This window comes from Orcinus orca, chromosome 14, assembly GCF_937001465.1.
Source record: "Orcinus orca chromosome 14, mOrcOrc1.1, whole genome shotgun sequence".
In the NCBI taxonomy this organism is placed as follows: domain Eukaryota; kingdom Metazoa; phylum Chordata; class Mammalia; order Artiodactyla; family Delphinidae; genus Orcinus; species Orcinus orca.
The window spans coordinates 87,872,038-87,891,163 of record NC_064572.1 but is presented as its reverse complement, the minus strand read 5'-3'; the positions used below and the strand labels follow the sequence as shown (position 1 = coordinate 87,891,163).

The following is a 19,126-nucleotide window of genomic DNA, read 5'->3' as shown; positions in this document are numbered from 1 at the left end:
CTGGGCATTTTTTGGTCAGTGAACAGATGGGAAGCATGACCTCAACTGACCTCACGTCCCACAAGTGCACCAGGGTCTCTGGACTAGGATGGATGGGCCTGGGGGCTAGGTCAGGGTGAAGATGGAGGAGGGAGAGGTGGGGTGAGGATGGTGCCCGATTCCTAGCCTGGAGGACAGAACCAGTGGTTCAGCCATGGTTAAGATGTCTATGGCGGTTCCGGTTTAGGATGGGACAGATGAGTTCAGATTAAGACAGAACAGATGTCCAAAGGGGATGGGGGAGTCTGGCCAGAGCTATGGATTGGGAGTGTGTCAGGCTGACTAATGGCTCCTCCAAAGATGTCAGGTCCCAGCCCCTGGATCCGGTAATTGTATCTTATAAGGAATAAGTGTGTTTGCACAGGTTTAAAGTAAAGATCTGGAAATGGGGAGCTTGGCCTGGATTGTCCAGGTGAGCCCTAACTGCAACCGCATCTCTGTATAGGGAGGAGGCGGAAGGAGCTATTTTGCAGACAGAACAGGAGAAGCCATCTGACCGCACCTGCAGAGATGTAGAGGGATGCGGCCACGAGCCAGCGAAGCCAGCAGCCTCCAGGAGCTGGGAGAAGCGAGGAACGGATAATGGATTTTCCCCTCGAGATTCCAGAGGGAGCTCGGCCCTGCTGACACCTGACTTCAGCCCGGTGGTACTGATTTCCTACTTCTGGCCTCCCAAACTGTAAGGGAACAAATTCCTGTTGTTTTTAGCCACCCAGTTTGTGGTGATGTGTGGCAGCCGCCCCAGGACGCTCACGCGGTAGCCTTCCAGACTAGGGGCTGCTGGACGTGGATGAGGCACAGAATCTCCTGGGAGCACATCTTAGGGTGCGTCTCCCAAGAATGGATGGGGACAGGGGTCTACCTGCGATACAGCATAGGGGAGTGGGGAAGCCAGGTGGGAAGAGCAGGGCGTCAGCACAGGAGGCCTGAGTGTGCAGTGACCACTGGGCCTCAGAGCTGCACAGGAAGCGGGTGTCTCCCTGAAGACTGCCACTGGCCGAAGCTGCCTCCTGGGAGTTGGTCCTCTGGTCTGTCCCACGTGCAGGCCAGGTGGTGCCTGTGGCCGGGGTCATCCGGGGGGGCTGGCCCAGCAGTGCTGAGAGATGTGCACGGGCAGGAACGGCTCTGCCCGGGTGGGAGGAGGGCATGGGGCACTGGGTGCAGTGGACACTGCCCTTTCAGACAAAGAGGGCCCGGGAGCCCGGCCAGGGAGGGAGGGGGGGCACGTCCCTCATGGGGCCCAGACTGAAGGGCCTGCAGAGGTGGTGGAGGGGGGCGGGTCCAAAGAGCTGGGCCAGCTCCCTGTGCCAGAATCCCAGCTTCCACACCACTGGCTGGTGACCCTGGGGGAGCAGTCTGTCCTTGTTCAGCCTAGTGTCCTCATCTAAAATGGGACAACAAGGACGTCCACCCTGCAGGGCTTCTATGGGGACCGGAAGGCACACAGCACGTGCCCAGAAAACATTACTGATCCTTATGAATTTTAACTTGGTTTTCTGTGTTGAGATCAGTGTAGGTTCACATGCGGTTGTAAAGAATAGTACAGAGAGACCCTGTGTCCGCTCTACCTGGTCTCTCCTCATGACGACGTCTTACACAACTGTGGTGAGCATCACTGCCAGGAAACCCGTGGCGATGGAGACCGGGCACAGTGCGTTCCCACCAGCCCAAGGAGCCACACTTCTGTCCTGCCCCCGCCCCTCCTTACCCCTGGGAGCCACTGACATGTCACCTCATTCTATAACTTTGTCACATCAAGAATGCCATATACATGGAATCGTACGGTGTGTGAACTTTGGGTTCTTCTCTCCTTTCCATGGCTGGGTAGTTTTGTGTGGTGTGCACGGCCGCAGCTGGTTTAAGGTCATCTGGGCTGTTCCCCGGGTTTGGCTGTTATGAATAGAGCTGCTACCAACATTCGTGTTCAGATTTTTGTGCGAACGTCAGTTTCCCTTTCCCTGGGATAAGGCCCGGGGTGCAGTTGCCGGCTTGTATAGTGGTTGCATGTTCAGTTTCTAAAGAAACCACCAAGCTGTCTTCCCAAACGGCTGCACCGTGTTACCTTCCCATCCCTGGCTGTGTGTGAGGGATTCGGTTTCCCCACATCCACACCAGGATTTGATGCGTTACTATTTTTCATTTTAGCTATTTTGATAGGAAGTTATGGTATTTCATTGGTTTTAATTTGCATTTCCCTAGTGACAATGGTGTTTTACATGTTTTTCATGTGATGATTTGCCATCTGTAGACCCTCTTTAATGAAATGTTTCTTCATGTCTTTAACTTACCTTATTAGATTTTTTGTGTTTTTACTGTTGAGTTTTGAGAATTCTTTATATGTTCTAGATACTAATCCTTTGTCAGATTTTCAATTTACAAATATTTTCTCCTGGTCTGTGACTTGTCTTTTCATCTTCTTCCCAGGATGTTTTGCAGAGCAACATCTTATGTTCACACGAAACCCTGTACATGAATGTTGGTAGCTGCTTTCTTCGTAACAGCCTAAACCAGGAATCAGCCCAGATGCCGACTTCAATAGGTGAGTGCTTAAACGAAGTTTAAAAAAAATTGTGTCAAGCAATTTGCACTCAGAGGTACCAAGGGAAACAACACAAACAAGCACTGCATGGAACAAGTCTCTCCTGACGCAGAGAAGAGACTTAGCCGGTTCTGCTTCAAGAGTGGGCATCGGTCTCCGCGCCAGGGGGCTCCTCCCGGCAGCTGCTGCAGGGCCATGGGTTGCACGCAGCCCTCCTGTGCTGCATCGGAAGAACACTGTCCCCCCCCACCCCCCGCAGGGGACAGATACAGCAGAGGGGTTGGCCAGGTGCTGTGTGATGCATGTAGCTAAGCAGAGCAGAGGAGCACACACTGAGCCTGGCAAGTCCAGCAGGGCTGCGTGGGCCCTTTATCTCTTGATGAGGAATTGTCCAGGCCCAAGGCCCATTCTTACGCGGCTGAGTGGGGTATTGAAAGACTATAAGCGGGAGATTTCCTTTCCCAACATATTTAATTAATTGATTAATTTTAAAATTTAATTTAATTAATTAATTTTTTCATTGGGGTACAGTTGTTTTACAATGTTGTGTTAGTTTCTACTGTACAGCAAAGTGGAGTTACCTGTGCTGTACAGCAAGTTCTTATTAGTTATCTATTTTATACATGTTAGTGTATATATGTCAACCCCAATCTCCCAATTCATTCCACTCCCCACCCCTGCTTTTGCCCCTTGGAGTCCACGCGTTTGTTCTCTACATCTGTGTCTTTATTTCTGCCTTGCAAACTGGTTCGTCTGTACCATTTTTCTAGATTCCACACATATGCATTAATATGCGATATTTGTATTTCTCTTTCTGACTTACTTCACTCTGTATGACAAAATCTCTAGGTCCATCCATGTCTCTACAAATGACCCAATTTCATTCCTTTTTACGGCTGAGTAATATTCCATTGTATATATGTACCACATCTTCTTGATCCATTCGTCTGTCTGTGGACATTTAGGTTGCTTCCATGACCTGGCTGTTGTAAATAGATCTGCAATGAACATTGTGGTACATGTGTCTTTTTTTTTTTTTTTTTTTGTGGTACACAGGCCTCTCACTGTTGTGGCCTCTCCCATTGTGGAGCACAGGCTCCGGACACTCAGGTTCAGCAGCCATGGCTCACAGGACCAGCCGCTCCATGGCATGTGGGATCCTCCCGGACCAGGGCACGAACCTGTGTCCCCTGTATCAGCAGGCGGACTCTCAACCACTGTGCCACCAGGGAAGCCCCATGTGTCTTTTTGAATTATAGTTTTTTCTGGGTATATGCCCAGTAGTGGGATTGCTGGGTCATATGGTAAATCTATTTTTTGTTTTTTAAGGAACCTCCGTACTGTTCTCCAGAGTGGCTGTATCAATTTACATTCCTACCAACAGTGCAAGAGGGTTCCCTTTTCTCCACACCATCTCCAGCATTTGTTGTTTGTAGATTTTCTGATGATGGCCATTCTGACTGGTGTGAGGTGATACCTCATTGTAGTTTTGATTTGCATTTCTCTAATGATTAGTGATGTTGAGCATCCTTTCATGTGTTTGTTGGCCATCTGTATATCTTCTTTGGAGAAATGTCTATTTAGGTCTTCTGCCCATTTTTGGATTGGGTTGTTTGTTTTTTTGATATTGAGCTGCATGAGCTGTTTATGTATTTTGGATATTAATCCTTTGTGCATTGATTTGTTTGCAAATATTTTCCCTCATTCTGAGGGTTGTCTTTTTGTCTTGTTTATAGTTTCCTTTGCTGTGCAAAAGCTTTTAAGTTTCATTAGGTCCCATTTGTTTATTTTTGTTTTTATTTCCATTACTCTAGGAGGTGGGTCAAAAAAGATCTTGCTGTGATTTATGTCAAAGAGTGTTCTTCCTATGTTTTCCTATAAGAGTTTTATAGCATCCGGTCTTACATTTAGGTCTCTAATTCATTTTGAGTTTATTTTTGTGTATGGTGTTAGGGAGTGTTCTAATTTCATTCTTTTACAAGTAGCTGTCCAGTCTTCCCAGCACTGCTTATTGAAGAGACTGTCTTTTCTCCATTGTATATGCTTGTCATAGATTAGTTGACCATACATGCGTGGGGTTATCTCTGGGCTTTCTATCCTGTTCCATTGATCTATATTTCTGTTTTTGTGCCAATACCATATTGTCTTGATTACTGTAGCTTTGTAGTATAGTCTGAAGTCAGGGAGTCTGATTCCTCCAGCTCCAGTTTTTTTTTTTCTCAAGATTGCTTTGGCTATTTGGGGTCTTTTGTGTCTCCATACAAATTTTAAAGTTTTTTGTTCTAGTTCTGTAAAAAATGCCACTGGTAGCTTGATAGGGATTGCATTGAATCTGTAGATTGCTTTGGGTAGTATAGTCATTTTCACAATATTGATTTTTCCAATCCAAGAACATGGTATATCTCTTTATCTGTTTGTGTCATCTTTGATTTCTTTCATCAGTGTATTAGAGTTTTCTGAGTACAGGTCTTTTACCTCCTTAGGTAGGTTTATTCCTAGGTATTTTATTCTTTTTGTTGCAATGGTGAATGGGATTGTTTCCTTAATTTCTTTTTCTGATCTTTCGTTGTTAGTATATAGGAATGCAAGAGATTTCTGTGCATGAATTTTGTATCCTGCAACTTCACCAAACTCATTGATTAGCTCTAGTAGTTTTCTGGTGGCATCTTTAGGATTTTCTATGTATAGTATCATGTCATCTGCGAACAGTGACAGTTGTACTTCTTCTTTCCAATTGGTATTCCTTTTATTTCTTTTTCTTCTCTGATTGCTGTGGCTAGGACTTCCAAAACTATGTTGAATAATAGTGGTGAGAGTGGACATCCTTGTCTCTTCCTGATCTTAGAGGAAATGGTTTCAGTTTTTCACCATTAAGAATGATATTTGCTGTGGGTTTGTCATATAAGGCCTTTATTATGTTGAGGTAGGTTCCCTCTATGCCCACTTTCTGGAGAGTTTTTATCATAAATGGGTATTGAATTTTGTCAAAAGCTTTTTCTGCATCTATTGAGATGATCATATGGTTTTCATTCTTCAGTTTGTTAATATGGTGTATCACACTGATTGATTTTCATATATTGAAGAATCCTTGCATCCCTGGGATAAATCACACTTCATCATGGTGTATGATCCTTTTAATGTGTTGTTGGGCTCTGTTTTCTAGTATTTTGTTGAGGATTTTTGAATCTATATTCATCAGTGATATTGGTCTCTAATTTTCTTTTTTTTTGGTGTAGTATCTTTTTCTGGTTTTGGTATCAGGGTGATGGTGGCCTCGTAGAAAGGGTTTGGGAGTGTTCCTTCCTCTGCAATTTTTTGAAGAGTTTGAGAAGGATGAGTGTTAGCTCTTCTCTAAATGTTTGATAGAATTCATCTGTGAAGCCATCTGGTTCTGGACTTTTGTTTGTTGGAAGGTTTTTAATCACAGTTTCAATTTCATTACTTGTGATTGGTCTGTTCATAATTTCTATTTCTTCCTGGTTCAGTCCTGGAACGTTATACCTTTCTAAGAATTGGCCCATTTCTTCCAGGTTGTCCATTTTATTGGCATACAGTTGCTTATAGTAGTCTCTTATGATGCTTTGTATTTCTGTGGTGTCCATTGAAACTTCTCCTTTTTCATTTCTAATTTTATTGATTTGAGTCCTCTCCCTCTTTTTCTTGATGAGTCTGGCTAAAGGTTTATCAATCTTGTTTATCTTCTCAAAGCACCAGCTTTTAGTTTTATTTTTATTTAGTTTTATCTTTGCTATTGTTTTCTTTGTTTCTATTTCAGTTATTTCTGCTCTGACCTTTATGATTTCTTTCCTTCTACTAACTTTGGGTTTTGTTTGTTCTTCTTTCTCTACTTCCTTTAGGTGTAAGGTTAGATTGTTGATTTGAGATTTTTCTTGTTTCTTGAGGTAGGATTGTATTGCTATAAACTTCCCTCTTAGAACGGCTTTTGCTGTGTCCCATAATTTTTGGATTGTCGTGTTTTCATTGTCATTTGTCTCTAGGTATTTTTTGATTTCCTTTTTGATTTCTTCAGTGATCTCTTGGTTGTTTAGTAGTGCATTGTTTAGCCTCCATATATTTGTGTTTCTTACATTTTTTTCCTGTAATTGACTTCTAGTCTCATAGCATTGTGGTCATAAAAGATGCTTGATATGATTTCAAGTTTCTTAAATTTACCAAGGCTTGATTTGTGACCCAAGATGTGATCTATCCTGGAGAATGTTCCATGAGTGCTTGAGAAGAAAGTACAATCTGCTGTTTTCAGATGGAATGTCCTATAAAGATCAATTAAATCTATCTGGTCTATTGTGTCATTTAAAGCTTGTGTTTCTTTATTAATTTTCTGTCTGGATGATCTGTCCATTGGTGAAAGTGAGGTGTTAAAGTCCCTCACTGTTACTGTATTACTGTCAGTTTCCTCTTTTATAGCTGTTAGCATTTGCCTTATGTATTGAGGTGCTCCTATGCTGGGTGTGTATATATTTACAACTGTTATATCTTCTTCTTGGATTGATCCCTTGATCATTATGTAGTGTCCTTCCTTGTCTTTTGCAACATTCTTTAATTTAAAGTCTACTTTATCTGATATGAGTATCGCTACTCCAGCTTTCTTTTGATTTCAATTTGCATGGAATATCTTTTTCCATCCCTTCACTTTCAATCTGTATGTGTCCCTAGGTCTGAAGTGGGTCTCTTGTAGACAGCATATATATGGATCTTGTTTTTGTATACATTCAGCCAGTTTGTGTCTTTTCGTTGGAGTGTTTAATCCATTCACATTTAAGGTAATTATTGATATGTATGTTCCTATTACCATTTTCTTAATTGTTTGGGGTTTGTTTTTGTAGATTGTTTTCTTCTTTTGTGTTTCCCACTTAGAGAAGTCCCTTTAGCATTTGTTGTAGAGCTGGTTTGGTGGTGCTGAATTCTCTTAGCTTTTGCTTGTTTGTAAAGCTGTTGATTTCTCCATCAAATATGAATGAGATCCTTGCTGGGTAGAGTAATCTTGGTTGTAGGTTCTTCCCTTTCATCACTTTAAATATGTTTTGCCACTCCCTTCTGGCTTGTAGCTTGTAGAGTTTCTGCTGAGAAATCAGCTGTTAACCTTATGGGAGTTCCCTTTTATGTTATTTGTCATTTTCCCCTTGTTGCATTCAATAATTTTTCTTTGTCTTTAATTTTTGTCAGTTTGATTACTGTGTGTCTTGACGTGTTTCTCCTTGGGTTTATCCTGCCTGGGACTCTCTGCACTTCCTGGACTTGGGTGGCTATTTCCTTTCCCATGTTAGGGAAATTTTCGACTATAATCTCTTCAAATATTTCCTTGGGTCCTTTCTCTCTCTCTTCTCCTTCTGGGACCCCTATAATGCGAATGTTGGTGTGTTTAATGTTGTCCCAGAGGTCTCTTAGGCTGTCTTCATTTCTTTTCATTCTTTTTTCCTTATTCTGTTCTGTGGCAGTGATGTCCACCATTCTGTCTTCCAGGTCACTTATCTGTTCTCCTGCCTCAGTTATTCTACTATTGATTCCTTCTAGTGTATTTTTCATTTCAGTTATTGTATTGTTCATCTCTGTTTGTTCTTTAATTCCTCTAGGTGTTTGTTCTTTAATTCTTCCAGGTCTTTGTTAAACATCTCTTGCATCTTCTCGATCTTTGCCTCCGTTCTTTTTCCAAGGTCCTGGATCATCTTCACTATCATTATTCTGAATTCTTTTTCTGGAAGGTTGCCTATCTCCACTTCATTTAGTTGTTTTTTTGGGGTTTTACCTTGTTCCTTCATCTGGGACATAGTCCTCTGCCTTTTCATCTTGTCTATCTTTCTGTGATTGTGGTTTTCCTTCCACAGGTTGCAGGATTATAGTTCTTCTTGCTTCTGCTGTCTGCCCTCTGGCAGATGAGGATATCTAAGAGGCTCGTCCCAACATATTTTGATTAAATCCAATTTATCCATTTTCTTTTCTATTTTTGGCTTGTGTTTTTGTTACAAGTCTGAGAACTATTTTACTACCCTAAATTCCCAAGATTTTCTCCCATGTTTGTTTCAAAAAGTTTTGTAATTTTTCATTTAAGTCCATGATCCATTTTGAATTACTCTTTGTATAAGGTTTGAGACTTTGGTGGAGGTTCACGTTTGCCGGTGAATGTCTACTTGGTTCAGCATCTTTTCTAATGAATGCATTTAATGCTCTACATTTTTCCCTCAGCACTGCTTTAGCTGTGCTCCATCATTTTGATATGTCTTTTTATTTAGTTCAATGGATTTATTTTTTTATTTCACTAAGGACTTCTTCTTTGGCTCATGGGATTATTTAGAAGTGCCTTGCTTAGTTTCTAAGTGTTTGAAGATTTTTTTTCTTACTGAATATTAGTTTTATTCTATTGTGGTCAGACAACACACTCTGTATGATTTTGATTCTTTTAAATTTGTTGAGATCTGTCTTATGTCCTAGGTTGTATGGTCAATACTGTTATATGTTTCATGGATACTTGGAAAGAATGTGTATAATGCCGTTGTTGAGAGGCATGTTCTATAAATGTCAATTAGATCCTAATTGGATTGAGTTGTTGGTTGATGGTGTGGTTGAGTTCTTCTATGTCTGCTGATTTTTTGTAAATGTGTTCTATCAATCACAGAGAAACTCCATGTATAATTATAGATTTGTCTATTTCTTCTTTCAATTCTATCAGTCTTTGCTTCACATGTTTTGTAGCTGTTTCTGTGGTACAAACACATTTAGCATTGCTGTGTTTTCTTTTATCAATTGCTATGTCTTCTTTTATCATTATATAATGTCATTCTCTGTCTCTGGTGATTTTCTTTGCTCTAAAGTATACTTTTTCTGATATTAATACCGGCAGTACTCCTTTCTTTTTGATTAATGTTCACACAATATATCTTTTTCCATCTCTTTGCTTTCAACCTGCCTATAGCATTATATTTGAAGTGAGTTTCCTGTAGACTGTATATTGTTGAGTATACTGAGTATATTGTTGAGTATATTGAATATATTGTTGAATCATGTTTTCTAATCTCTGCCTTTTTAATGGAGTATTTAGACTATTTACATTTAATGTAGTTTTTTGATATGTTAGGGCTTAGGTTTGCCATTTCCTTTTTGTTTTAAGTGTATTCCCTCTGCTTTTTATTTTACCTTTCTGTGGGTTACTTAAACACTTTTAATTATTAGGTTAATTAATTTTTATTTTTATTGAAATACAGTTGATGTACAATATTATGTTAGTTTCAGGTGTACTGCATAGCGATTTGACATTTGCATACATCATGAAATGATCACCATGGTAACTCAAGTAACTGTCCTCATACAAAATTGTTAGAATATTACAGTACTATTGACCGTATTACTTATGTAATATGCTGTATATTACATCCTTGTGGCTTATTTATTTTATAACTGGAAGTTTGTACCTCTTTCACCTATTTTGCCCTCCCCACTTCTCTCCCCTCTGACAACCACCTTTTTGTTCTCTGTATCTATGAGTCTGTTTTAATTTTGTTTTGTATTTTAGATTCCACATACACAAGAGATCCTATGGAATTTTCTTTCTCTGACTTATTTCATTTAACGTAATACCCTCTAAAACCATCCATTTGCTGCAAATGACAAGATTTCATTTTTTATGACCAAGCAATATTCCATTGTGTGTGCGTATGTACATATATATGTATGTGTAAACATATATATGTATACACACATACACACACACACACACACACATACACACCCCACATCTTCTTTATCCATTCATCTACCAGAGGACACTTATGTTGATTTCATGTCTTGGCTATTGTAAATAATGTTGCCGTGAACATTGGTGTGCATATATCTTTTTGAATTAGTGTTTTTGTTTTCTTCTGGTAAATACCCAGTAGTAAAATTGCTGGATCACATGGAAGTTCTAGTTTTAATTTTTTGAGGAAACTCCATACTGTTTTCCCTAGTGGTTGCACAAATTTACATTTCCACCAGCAGTGCACAAGTGTTCCCTTTTCTCTACATCCTCTCCAGCACTTGCCATTTTGTTGTGTTTTTGACAATAGCCACTCTGAGAGGTATGAGGTGGTATTGCAATGTGGTTTTGATTTGCATTTCCCTGATAATTAGAGATGTTGAGCATCTTTTCACGTGTTGGTTGGCCATCTGTATGTCTTCTTTGGAAAAATGTCTATTCAGATCCTCTGCCCATTTTTTAATCAGGTTGTGTTTTTTGATGTTTAGTTGTATGAGTTCATTGTAATTTTGTACATTAACCCCTTATTGGATATATTGTTTACAAATATCTTCTCCCATTCAGTGGGCTGCCTTTTTGTTTTGCTGGTTGTTTCCTTCCCTGTGAAAAAGCTTTTTAGTTTAGTCTCATTTGTTTATTTTTGATTTTGTTCCCTTGCCTGTAGAGACAGATCCAAAAAATTATTGCTAAGATCCATGTCAAAGAGCATACTGCCTATGTTTTCTTCTAGGAGTTTTATGGTTTTAGGTCTTACGTTTAAGTCTTTAATCTATTTTGAGTTTATTTTTGTATATGGTGTGAGAAGGTAGTCCAGTTTGATTCTTTTGCATGTAGCTATCTGGTTTTCCTGGTGCCATTTATTGAAGAGACTATCTTTTCTTCACTGTATATTTTTACCTCCTTTGTTGTAGATTAATTGACCATAATTGCGTGGGTTTATTTCTGGGCTATCTATTCTGTACCATTGATCTATGTGCTTGTTTTTGTGCCGGTTATATGGTTTTGATTACTGTAGCTTTGTAGTATAGTTTGAGATCAGGAAGGGACTATGATACCTCCAGCTTTGTTCTTCTTTCTCAAGACTGCTTTGGCTATTTGGGGTCTTTTGTGTTTTCATATAAATTTTAGAATTATTTGTTCTAGTTCTGTGAAAATTGCCATTGGTATTTTGATAGGGATTGCTTTGAATCTGTAGATTGCCTTGGGTAATGTGGTTATTTTAACAATATTAATTCTTTCAATCCATGAGCATGGTATATCTTTCCATTTGTGTCATCTTCAATTTCTTTCATCAGTGTCTTATAGTTTTCAGAGTCCTTTACCTCTTTGGTTAGATTTACTCTGACAGATTTTATTCTTTTTGATGAAAATGTAAATGAGAATTTTTCTTAATTTCTCTTTCTGATAGTTCATTATTAGTGTATAAAAATGCAACAAATTTCTGTGTATTAATTTTGTATCCTGCAACTTTGCTGAATTCATTTATTCTAAATTTTTTTGGTAGTGTCTTTAGAATTTTCTATATATAGTATCATGTCATCTGCAAACAGTGACAGTTTTACTTCTTTTTTCAAATTTGTACTTCTTTTATTTCTTTTCTTGCCTGATTACTGTGGCTAGGAATTCCAACGCTATGTCAAATAAAAGTGTTGAGAGTGGGCATACTTGTATTGTTTCTGATCTTAGAGGAAATGCTTTCAGATTTTCACAGTTGAGTATGATGTTGGCTGTAGGTTTGTCATATGTGGGCTTTTTTATGTTGAGGTATGTTCCCTCTATGTCCACTTTGTTGAGAGTTTTTATGATAAGTGGATGTTGAATTGTGGTGTCTAAAGCTTTTTATGCATCTATTGAGATGATCAGATGATTTTATTCTTCAACTTGTGAATGTGGTGTGTCACGTTGACTGCTTTGTGGATATACTGAACCATCTTTGCATCTCTAGGACAAATCCTACCTGAGCATGGGTATGATCCTTTCAATGTATTTTTGAATTCAGTTTGCTAATATTTTGTTGAGGATTTTTGTGTCTATGTTCATCAGTGATATTGGCCTGTAATTTTCTTTTGTTGTGGTGTCTTTGTCTGGTTTTGGTATCAGGGTGATGCTGGCCTCGTAGAATGTGTTCAGAAGCATTCCTTCCTCTTCAATTTTTTGGGGATCGTTTAAGAAGGATCAGTGTTAACTCTTTTTTAAATGTTTTGTAGAATTCACCTGTGAAGCTGTCTGGATTTGGACTTTCGTTTGCTGAGACTTAAACACTTTTTTTAGAATTCCATTTTGAGTTAACTATTGTGTTTCTATGTTTATCTCTTTGTATGTTCCAAAGTTCTTTCTCTTATTGTTTCTTTATTGTTTAAAGAACTTCCTTTAGCCATTTTTTGGGGGTAGGTATACAAGCAAGAAAGTCTCTTAGTTGTCTTTCATCTGAGAATGGCTTGATCTCCCTTTTATTCCTGAAGGACATTGTTTTCTGAATATAGGATTCTGTATGGACAGTTCTTTTCTTTCAACACTTAAAAATAATTTTTTGCCATTTTCATTCTGGCTTCTATGGTTGCTGTGTTGGATGCATCTTGTCACCCTGCATTCTTTCACATGGGACCACTCCTCAATAGGCAGTTTCGGGATGGATGCTTGCCTATCAAAGGGCCCCATCCTCCTGGGGCCACCGTACTTGGTTTATGGATGATCATGTATGTGATCCAACCCAGACCAATGTGGGCTCTGCTTTCGGTTTTTATGTTAAGCCGGGGCTGGTAAATTGAAAGTATATGGTTGAAGGCTGACGGCACTGTTCTAGGTGCTGGGGGGTGGGAGGCAGACCCACAGGCCTGTTGGAGCTGGTCTCCATACAACAGGAGGGACAGATGGGAGGTGAGTGCCATGTGCTCTTTTCTCCTGACCCTCCTCCCCATCACCTATAGCTTCCCAATGGGACCGATGTGCATTTTCTCCACACTCTATGGCTCAGAGGCTGGGTTAGCCTTCTTCCGAGGCACTGGAGATGCCCACCTGGCCTCCACCCCTCAGAACAGGTCTGCTCCAGCCTGTGGCCACCCTGGAGCCAGGGGCCCCCAGGGAAAAAGCCAGCCTGTCCGCAGAGTTGCTGGGAGAGTCCACAGCTCTCACCTTGTGTAGTGAAGCCACCATTGGCCAGACACAATCCACCAGGCCGAGATCAGCACAGCTGTGCCAGCTGCCCTGCAGGGGCATGTGTGAGGGGCGTGGCTGTTGTTTAAGCCTCTGCATTGGGGAAGGTCTGTTAGCAGCATTACCATGGCAACAACTGACTGATACACAGTGTAAGCAAGGAGCATCTGCCTCCAGGCTTCAAAGGTGGGTGTTTTCATTGTCTGTTGTTGGGGTAACAAATTGCCACCAGTTTGGTAGCTTAAAACAGCACCATTCACTGTCTTATAGTTCTGAAGGTCAGCTGCCTGGATGGTCTCAGTTGGGTCCTCTGCTGGGGGTCTTGCAAGGCTGAAATCAAGCTGTCAGCCTGGCTGTGTTCTCATCGGGAGCTTGGGGTCCTCATCCAAGATGATTCTGATCTTTGGCTAAATTCGGTTCCTGTGGTTGTAGGACTGAAGTCCTGTTTCCTTCCTGGCTGACAGCTGGGTCCAGTCTTTGTTCATAGCGGCTGCCTGTGTCCTCCTTGTGCTTTCTGTGTGGCCCCTCCGACAATGGCAGGCCCAGTTTCTCTCATGCTTTGACTCTCTCTGGCCTCTCCTCTGGCTCCCTTTCCTGCTACATCTCACTGACTCTTCTTCCTTCCTCATCTGCTCTTAAGGGCTCATGTCCAGAGAGTCCAGGATAATCTCCCAATTTTAAAGTCGGCTGATTGGTAACCTTAATTCCATCTGCCAAGTTCCTTCCCAGCAGTACCTGGATTATGGTTTGATTGAACAACCGGAGGACAGAAATCTCGGGGACGTCTTTAGAATTCCGGCCCTGCACCAGGGCCATGCCATGGCCAGCTGGCTGAGGAACGGACTTCTGTATTATCTCACACCTGTCAGCACCGGATCAGAGATTAGAACGCAGGGTTGGAAAGAATTCATTAGGAATCTCTTCTGAAAGTTGAATGCAAAGAACTGTTATGATTTACATTTTTAAAAATGGCTTGTTTTCTCTTTAGTAGAATTTGCGGTACGAAAGTACCTTGTTTCAGGTTGAGGAGATAACTCTTAGTAGACAAGCAAAACAGTTAGTGTATGCATAGAAAATATCCTCAGGTTTATGTCTGCTGTGATCACATGCAGGGGTCTCCTTGCCTGTGTGTTGCTCCTTGGCAGTCGCCCTGTCCTAGAATATGCACAGTGGAGACTCTGGATTTTAGTAAGAGGTCTTCTCTAGTAAATGCTGGGGAGGGTGTGGAGAAACGGGAACCTTCTTACACCGTCGGTGGGAATGTAAATTGGTGCAGCCACTATGCAGAACAGTATGGAGGTTCCTTAAAAAACTAAAAATAGAATTATCATATGACCCAGCAATCCCACTCCTGGAAAAAATGAAAACTCTAATTCGAAAAGACACATGCACCCCAATGTTCACTGCAGCACTGTTTACAATAGCCAGGTTATGGAAGCAGCCTAAGTGTCCATCAACAGATGAATGGATAAAGAAGGTATAGTATATACATACGTATACACACTATGGAATACTACTCAGCTGTAAAGAAAGAGTGAAATAATGCAATTTGCAGCAACATGAATGCACCTAGAGATTGTCATACCAAGTGAAGTAAGTCAGACAGATAAAGACAAATATCACATGATATCACTTATGTGTAGAATCTAAAAAATGACACAAATGAAGTTATTTACAAAACAGAAACAGGCTCACAGATATAGAAAATGAACTTAGGGTTACCAAAGGGGAAAGCGGGGGAGGGATAAATTAGGAGTTTGGGATTAGCAGATACACACAACTATATATAAAATAGATGAGCAACAAGGACCCACTGTACAGCACAGGGAACTCTACTCAATATCTTGTAATTTATAATTACCACGCCCCATGGCCAAGGCCAGCCGAGACACCCTGCCAGCCCCAAGCTACCGGGCAGGTGCCCTCGCACTTGTACACGATTCCTTTGTTCCACCACAAGGCAAAAAGGCGCTCTTTACTGTGGGCTTGACGGGATTCTGTGATTCAGACCTGCTCAGTCCCTGGGAGGGCAGCTGCCACTTCCTTGCTCCAACTTTCCATCTCTGAGTGCGACCTCTCACCCCACGGCTGCATTTCTGGTGGCCCCAGAGCTTGCGGGGTGGGGACAGCTGATGAGGGAACCCTCTGCCGTCCTCACACCTTTCACTGAGAACTTTGCCTCCTGGCCAGAGGGCTTCCCACCCTGGGATTTCCCCAGGAATGATTTTAAGACAGAAGCATCCGTCGTGTTCCTTTAGACTCAGACAGTGGAGGGCCAGGTAGGGGCAGAGATGTCTTGGGAAGGGGCATCTGATTGCGTCCGTTCACAAGTCCCTTGGGCAAGTCTTCTGCCCCGAGAGCCCCAAGTCCATCTCCACAATTTGGAGGAGTGGGTCTCAATGTGAAATCAACATCCCAGGCAGGAAGGGCATTGGGAAGCCGGTTCCCGTCATCCCTGGCCTGGCTTATAGCCCTGTGGGCGGTGTTCACTGCTTCCCAGGCGGGACTCGACCGTGAGGGTCCTCACTTCCCCCGCCCCCGCCTCCCACAAGGGGCCCTTTTCCTGGCTGTCCGACGTGGACAGTGGGTTGTTTTCTTTGTTACTCTCGCCCGGGTTACTCCAGTGGGAGGCAAGAGCAAAGGTGTCCCCAAGCATCATGGCATATTTGACCAAGTCAGGTGCCGTTTTAACTAACATTTTTTTTCCCCTGCAGGACGGGAAGAGAGATGGACAAACAAAAATGTTCTGAGCAGGAGAGCGGTTTCCATCTTCCATTCTATCAAGGTGTGGGTGTGTTTGAATCTTCCCATGATACAGAGTCTCTAAAACAGAATCACATCTGTATTAATTCAGGAAGTATTTGCTGAGCCCCCTCGTCGTGCCAGCTCTGTGCTAAGAACGAATAAACCAGATGACGGGGACGGTCCTGACTCCAGGAGCTTCTCGTAGGAGAAATCCATGTAGAGACACGTTTCACACCAGAATGAGAGACCTGCAAATAAAACAAACAATCCTTGAAACTATTTGTGCTCTGAAAATGCCCACGATCAAGTTCTGACTTCTGGGTTCAGTGGCCGAGTTTCACCTCGGCCAAGTTTCCAGGACGGGGCCCCTGCGCCTCCAGCACCCTGGACTAGCCTGTGCTATTTGGGGGCAGTTAAGTCCCCACCTTGCAGTCCTCACACTCGCAATGTTAGCTGCTTAGTAGTGGCCACTGGGCACAGTGCTTGTTCCGGGTAAAATGATTAAAGTAAATATTGAAACAGGTTTGAATATTGATGTTTGTGAATTTATGTTTCCAGGTACAGTGGCCAATGAGAGCACCCAGATGTGGACCGTGACAGATGAAATGGACGCTGATTTTTATGTGGCTGAGAGAACTGGGCTTAACCTGTGAGATCCATGGAAGGCTTTCCCAATGCGAACATCACCAAGCTGTCTCCTGTTTCTTTCGCGTGTCTGGCTGTGACACTACGTCTCCCGCTGCACGCGGGCAGGGCTTCCTCACCACACCTCACACACAGCTGAGCCTGGCCTACATGAATGTTCGGGGGTGGGGGGAAGGGAGGGCAGTGGAGGGGCAGCAGTCACTGTATCCAGTAAGCGAGGCACAGAGAAAGTCAATGGCTTCTACTTAAGGATACCTCTGTGCCGATACTGGTGTGTAAAAATGAGGCCATGGGGGGCCTCCTCTCAACGGCTGAGCTCTCTGAGTTTCTCTCCCATAAAAATGACAGGTTTGCTCCAAGCACCCCATCAGATCATGTCATTTCCCTCACGCACCCACCAGACCTACACCATTCCTCTCCCAGGCCCCTGACCCCTGAATGACTACCTACGTGGCTAAATGTTCTCCATCCATTCCTCATTCATGTATATATATATTCGTATATATGTACATACATATATAGATATGTATACACACATTTATATCTCCCTTGAGGACCTACCAAGGGTGAGACCAGGCTCCTTAGTCGAGTGGCGGCTCAGGAAGAGAGATGCCACAGAGCAGTGGGCAGGCACCTGCAGGGCGGCACAGGTTCACGGGCACATTTGGAGAAGGAGCCCTGGCGACAGCAGCCTTTGGGGGACAGGGGAGCAGGCAAGACTGTAGGGCGTGGTGTGGGAACTTGGGGTTAAACAGCAAGAAGGAAGGTTGGACAACAAAGGGTCACCAAGCCATCACTAGAGGATGGAACCCCTCCCTTCAGCGCCCCCCTGTCAGCACCCCAACCCCGTCATTCCACAGCCGACCTGACCGAACTGATTGAGCAGAGGCAGTTTTAAGGCTCCATGCATGCAAAGTGACTTCAAGACATTGGACCCCCTGACCCCCCCCCCCCCCATCCCGCTTCCCCCTTTGCCTCTGAAGGCACACGTGGCTGCACCTTGTAAGGACCAGAGCTCTGGAGTCCAGCGCTGGGGCTGGAGTCGCAGCCTCCTGGCAGTGTGACCAGGACATGTCCTCCGTCTTTTCTGTGCATGTGCCTATCTTGGGGTGCTGGCACATAACATCCAATACATGTGAGCTGCTTTTAAAAACATGGGTAATTTTATGTCCTAAAATATTGCATACTGCTTAAATAGTTTCATGCTGGCTCACATTAAAAATGATTCCCAAGTGAAGATGACAAGGGGGAAATACTCGTTATTTAGTTCTTTTCTTACATTAAGCTATCATAATAAAGTACATTTCTGGGTTGCATTCTCTAGAGTGCTTTTTACTAAATAAATGGCCAAAAATAACTTTCTCCTTCCGGTAAGATTTCATGATTCAGCACATTCAACTTTCACTGTAAAAGGCTGAAATAAAGAGTACAAAACAAGTCTAGGAGCCAGAAACAGGGGAGAAAAACCGAGAAGGTGGAGGGTGAGGGTCACATTTCAACACACTGGTGCTTTCTGAAACAAACCTTGGTGATACGAAAGTTGTATTTGTTTAGGTATCTGCATCGCACTTAGGTTTTAAGAAAGCATGTAGATAAGAATCGGTAGGAGATAGCCCCAGGCTTTCGTCAAAGGGAGGTATTAGAAAACTGAGCAGACGGGGGTAGGGAGGGCAGGCCCGGTCAGCTCCCGCCAGGCCCAGCGTCAGTCAGAGGGTGCGGGATGCCAGAGCTCCTGACGCCCTTTCTTTCCTACAGAGCAGCTCCAGATGCTTATGGCAAAGGTTCCACATCCGGTCATTTGCCAGGTGACACCAAAGGCAGGGGTAGCGTGGTCAGGGCTGCCTGGCCTCGTTCTCCAAGAGTTACGGAGGCGCGTGAGCTGACGACGCCCCGAGCGCAGAGCTCCGCTTGGAGCGGGCCAGGTGGCTAAAGCCACCTGCAAACAAATTCTCAGGGGAGAATCCTGGTCCCTCTCCTGTTTGTGGGAGATCTCTTCCCTCCCCCATTTCACTGAGACCTCCGGGCGGAAGAATGTTTCTCACTAGCTTAGTAGCATCTAGTCTCCAAGGAAGCGGCCCCCTCCCCAACATTACCAAAAAGGCGCGGGGCGTCTTCAGCTTGCGAGGGTGCACGCATCCACACCGACGGCTTCAGGCCTCCCGGGCTTGGGACCCCCCTTCCGGACAGGTGTACTGGCCGTGCCGTCCCGTCCGGGGCCTGGCGCGCTGTCTTGTCCAAAGCAGGTTGCGAACGCCCTC

General features: G+C 43.1%; 1 protein-coding gene across 2 annotated transcripts in view; it reads left to right on the top strand.

Annotated features, from left to right (window-relative positions):
- Window positions 1-18,184, top strand: part of C14H10orf143 (chromosome 14 C10orf143 homolog) — a 108,730-nt gene extending 90,546 nt beyond the window's left edge. The window contains exons 4-6 of one of the 2 annotated variants that reach the window (XM_033420707.2): window positions 2,464-2,578; window positions 16,193-16,263; window positions 16,782-18,184. In XM_033420707.2, coding sequence (XP_033276598.1) covers window positions 2,464-2,578; window positions 16,193-16,263; window positions 16,782-16,820 — 225 coding nt within the window. In that variant the 3' untranslated portion in view covers window positions 16,821-18,184. Of the gene's footprint in view, window positions 1-2,463; window positions 2,579-16,192; window positions 16,713-16,781 lie in introns of those variants that run through there. The other variant, XM_033420706.2, reaches the window with a different exon arrangement.
- Window positions 18,185-19,126: the final 942 nt, after the last annotated feature.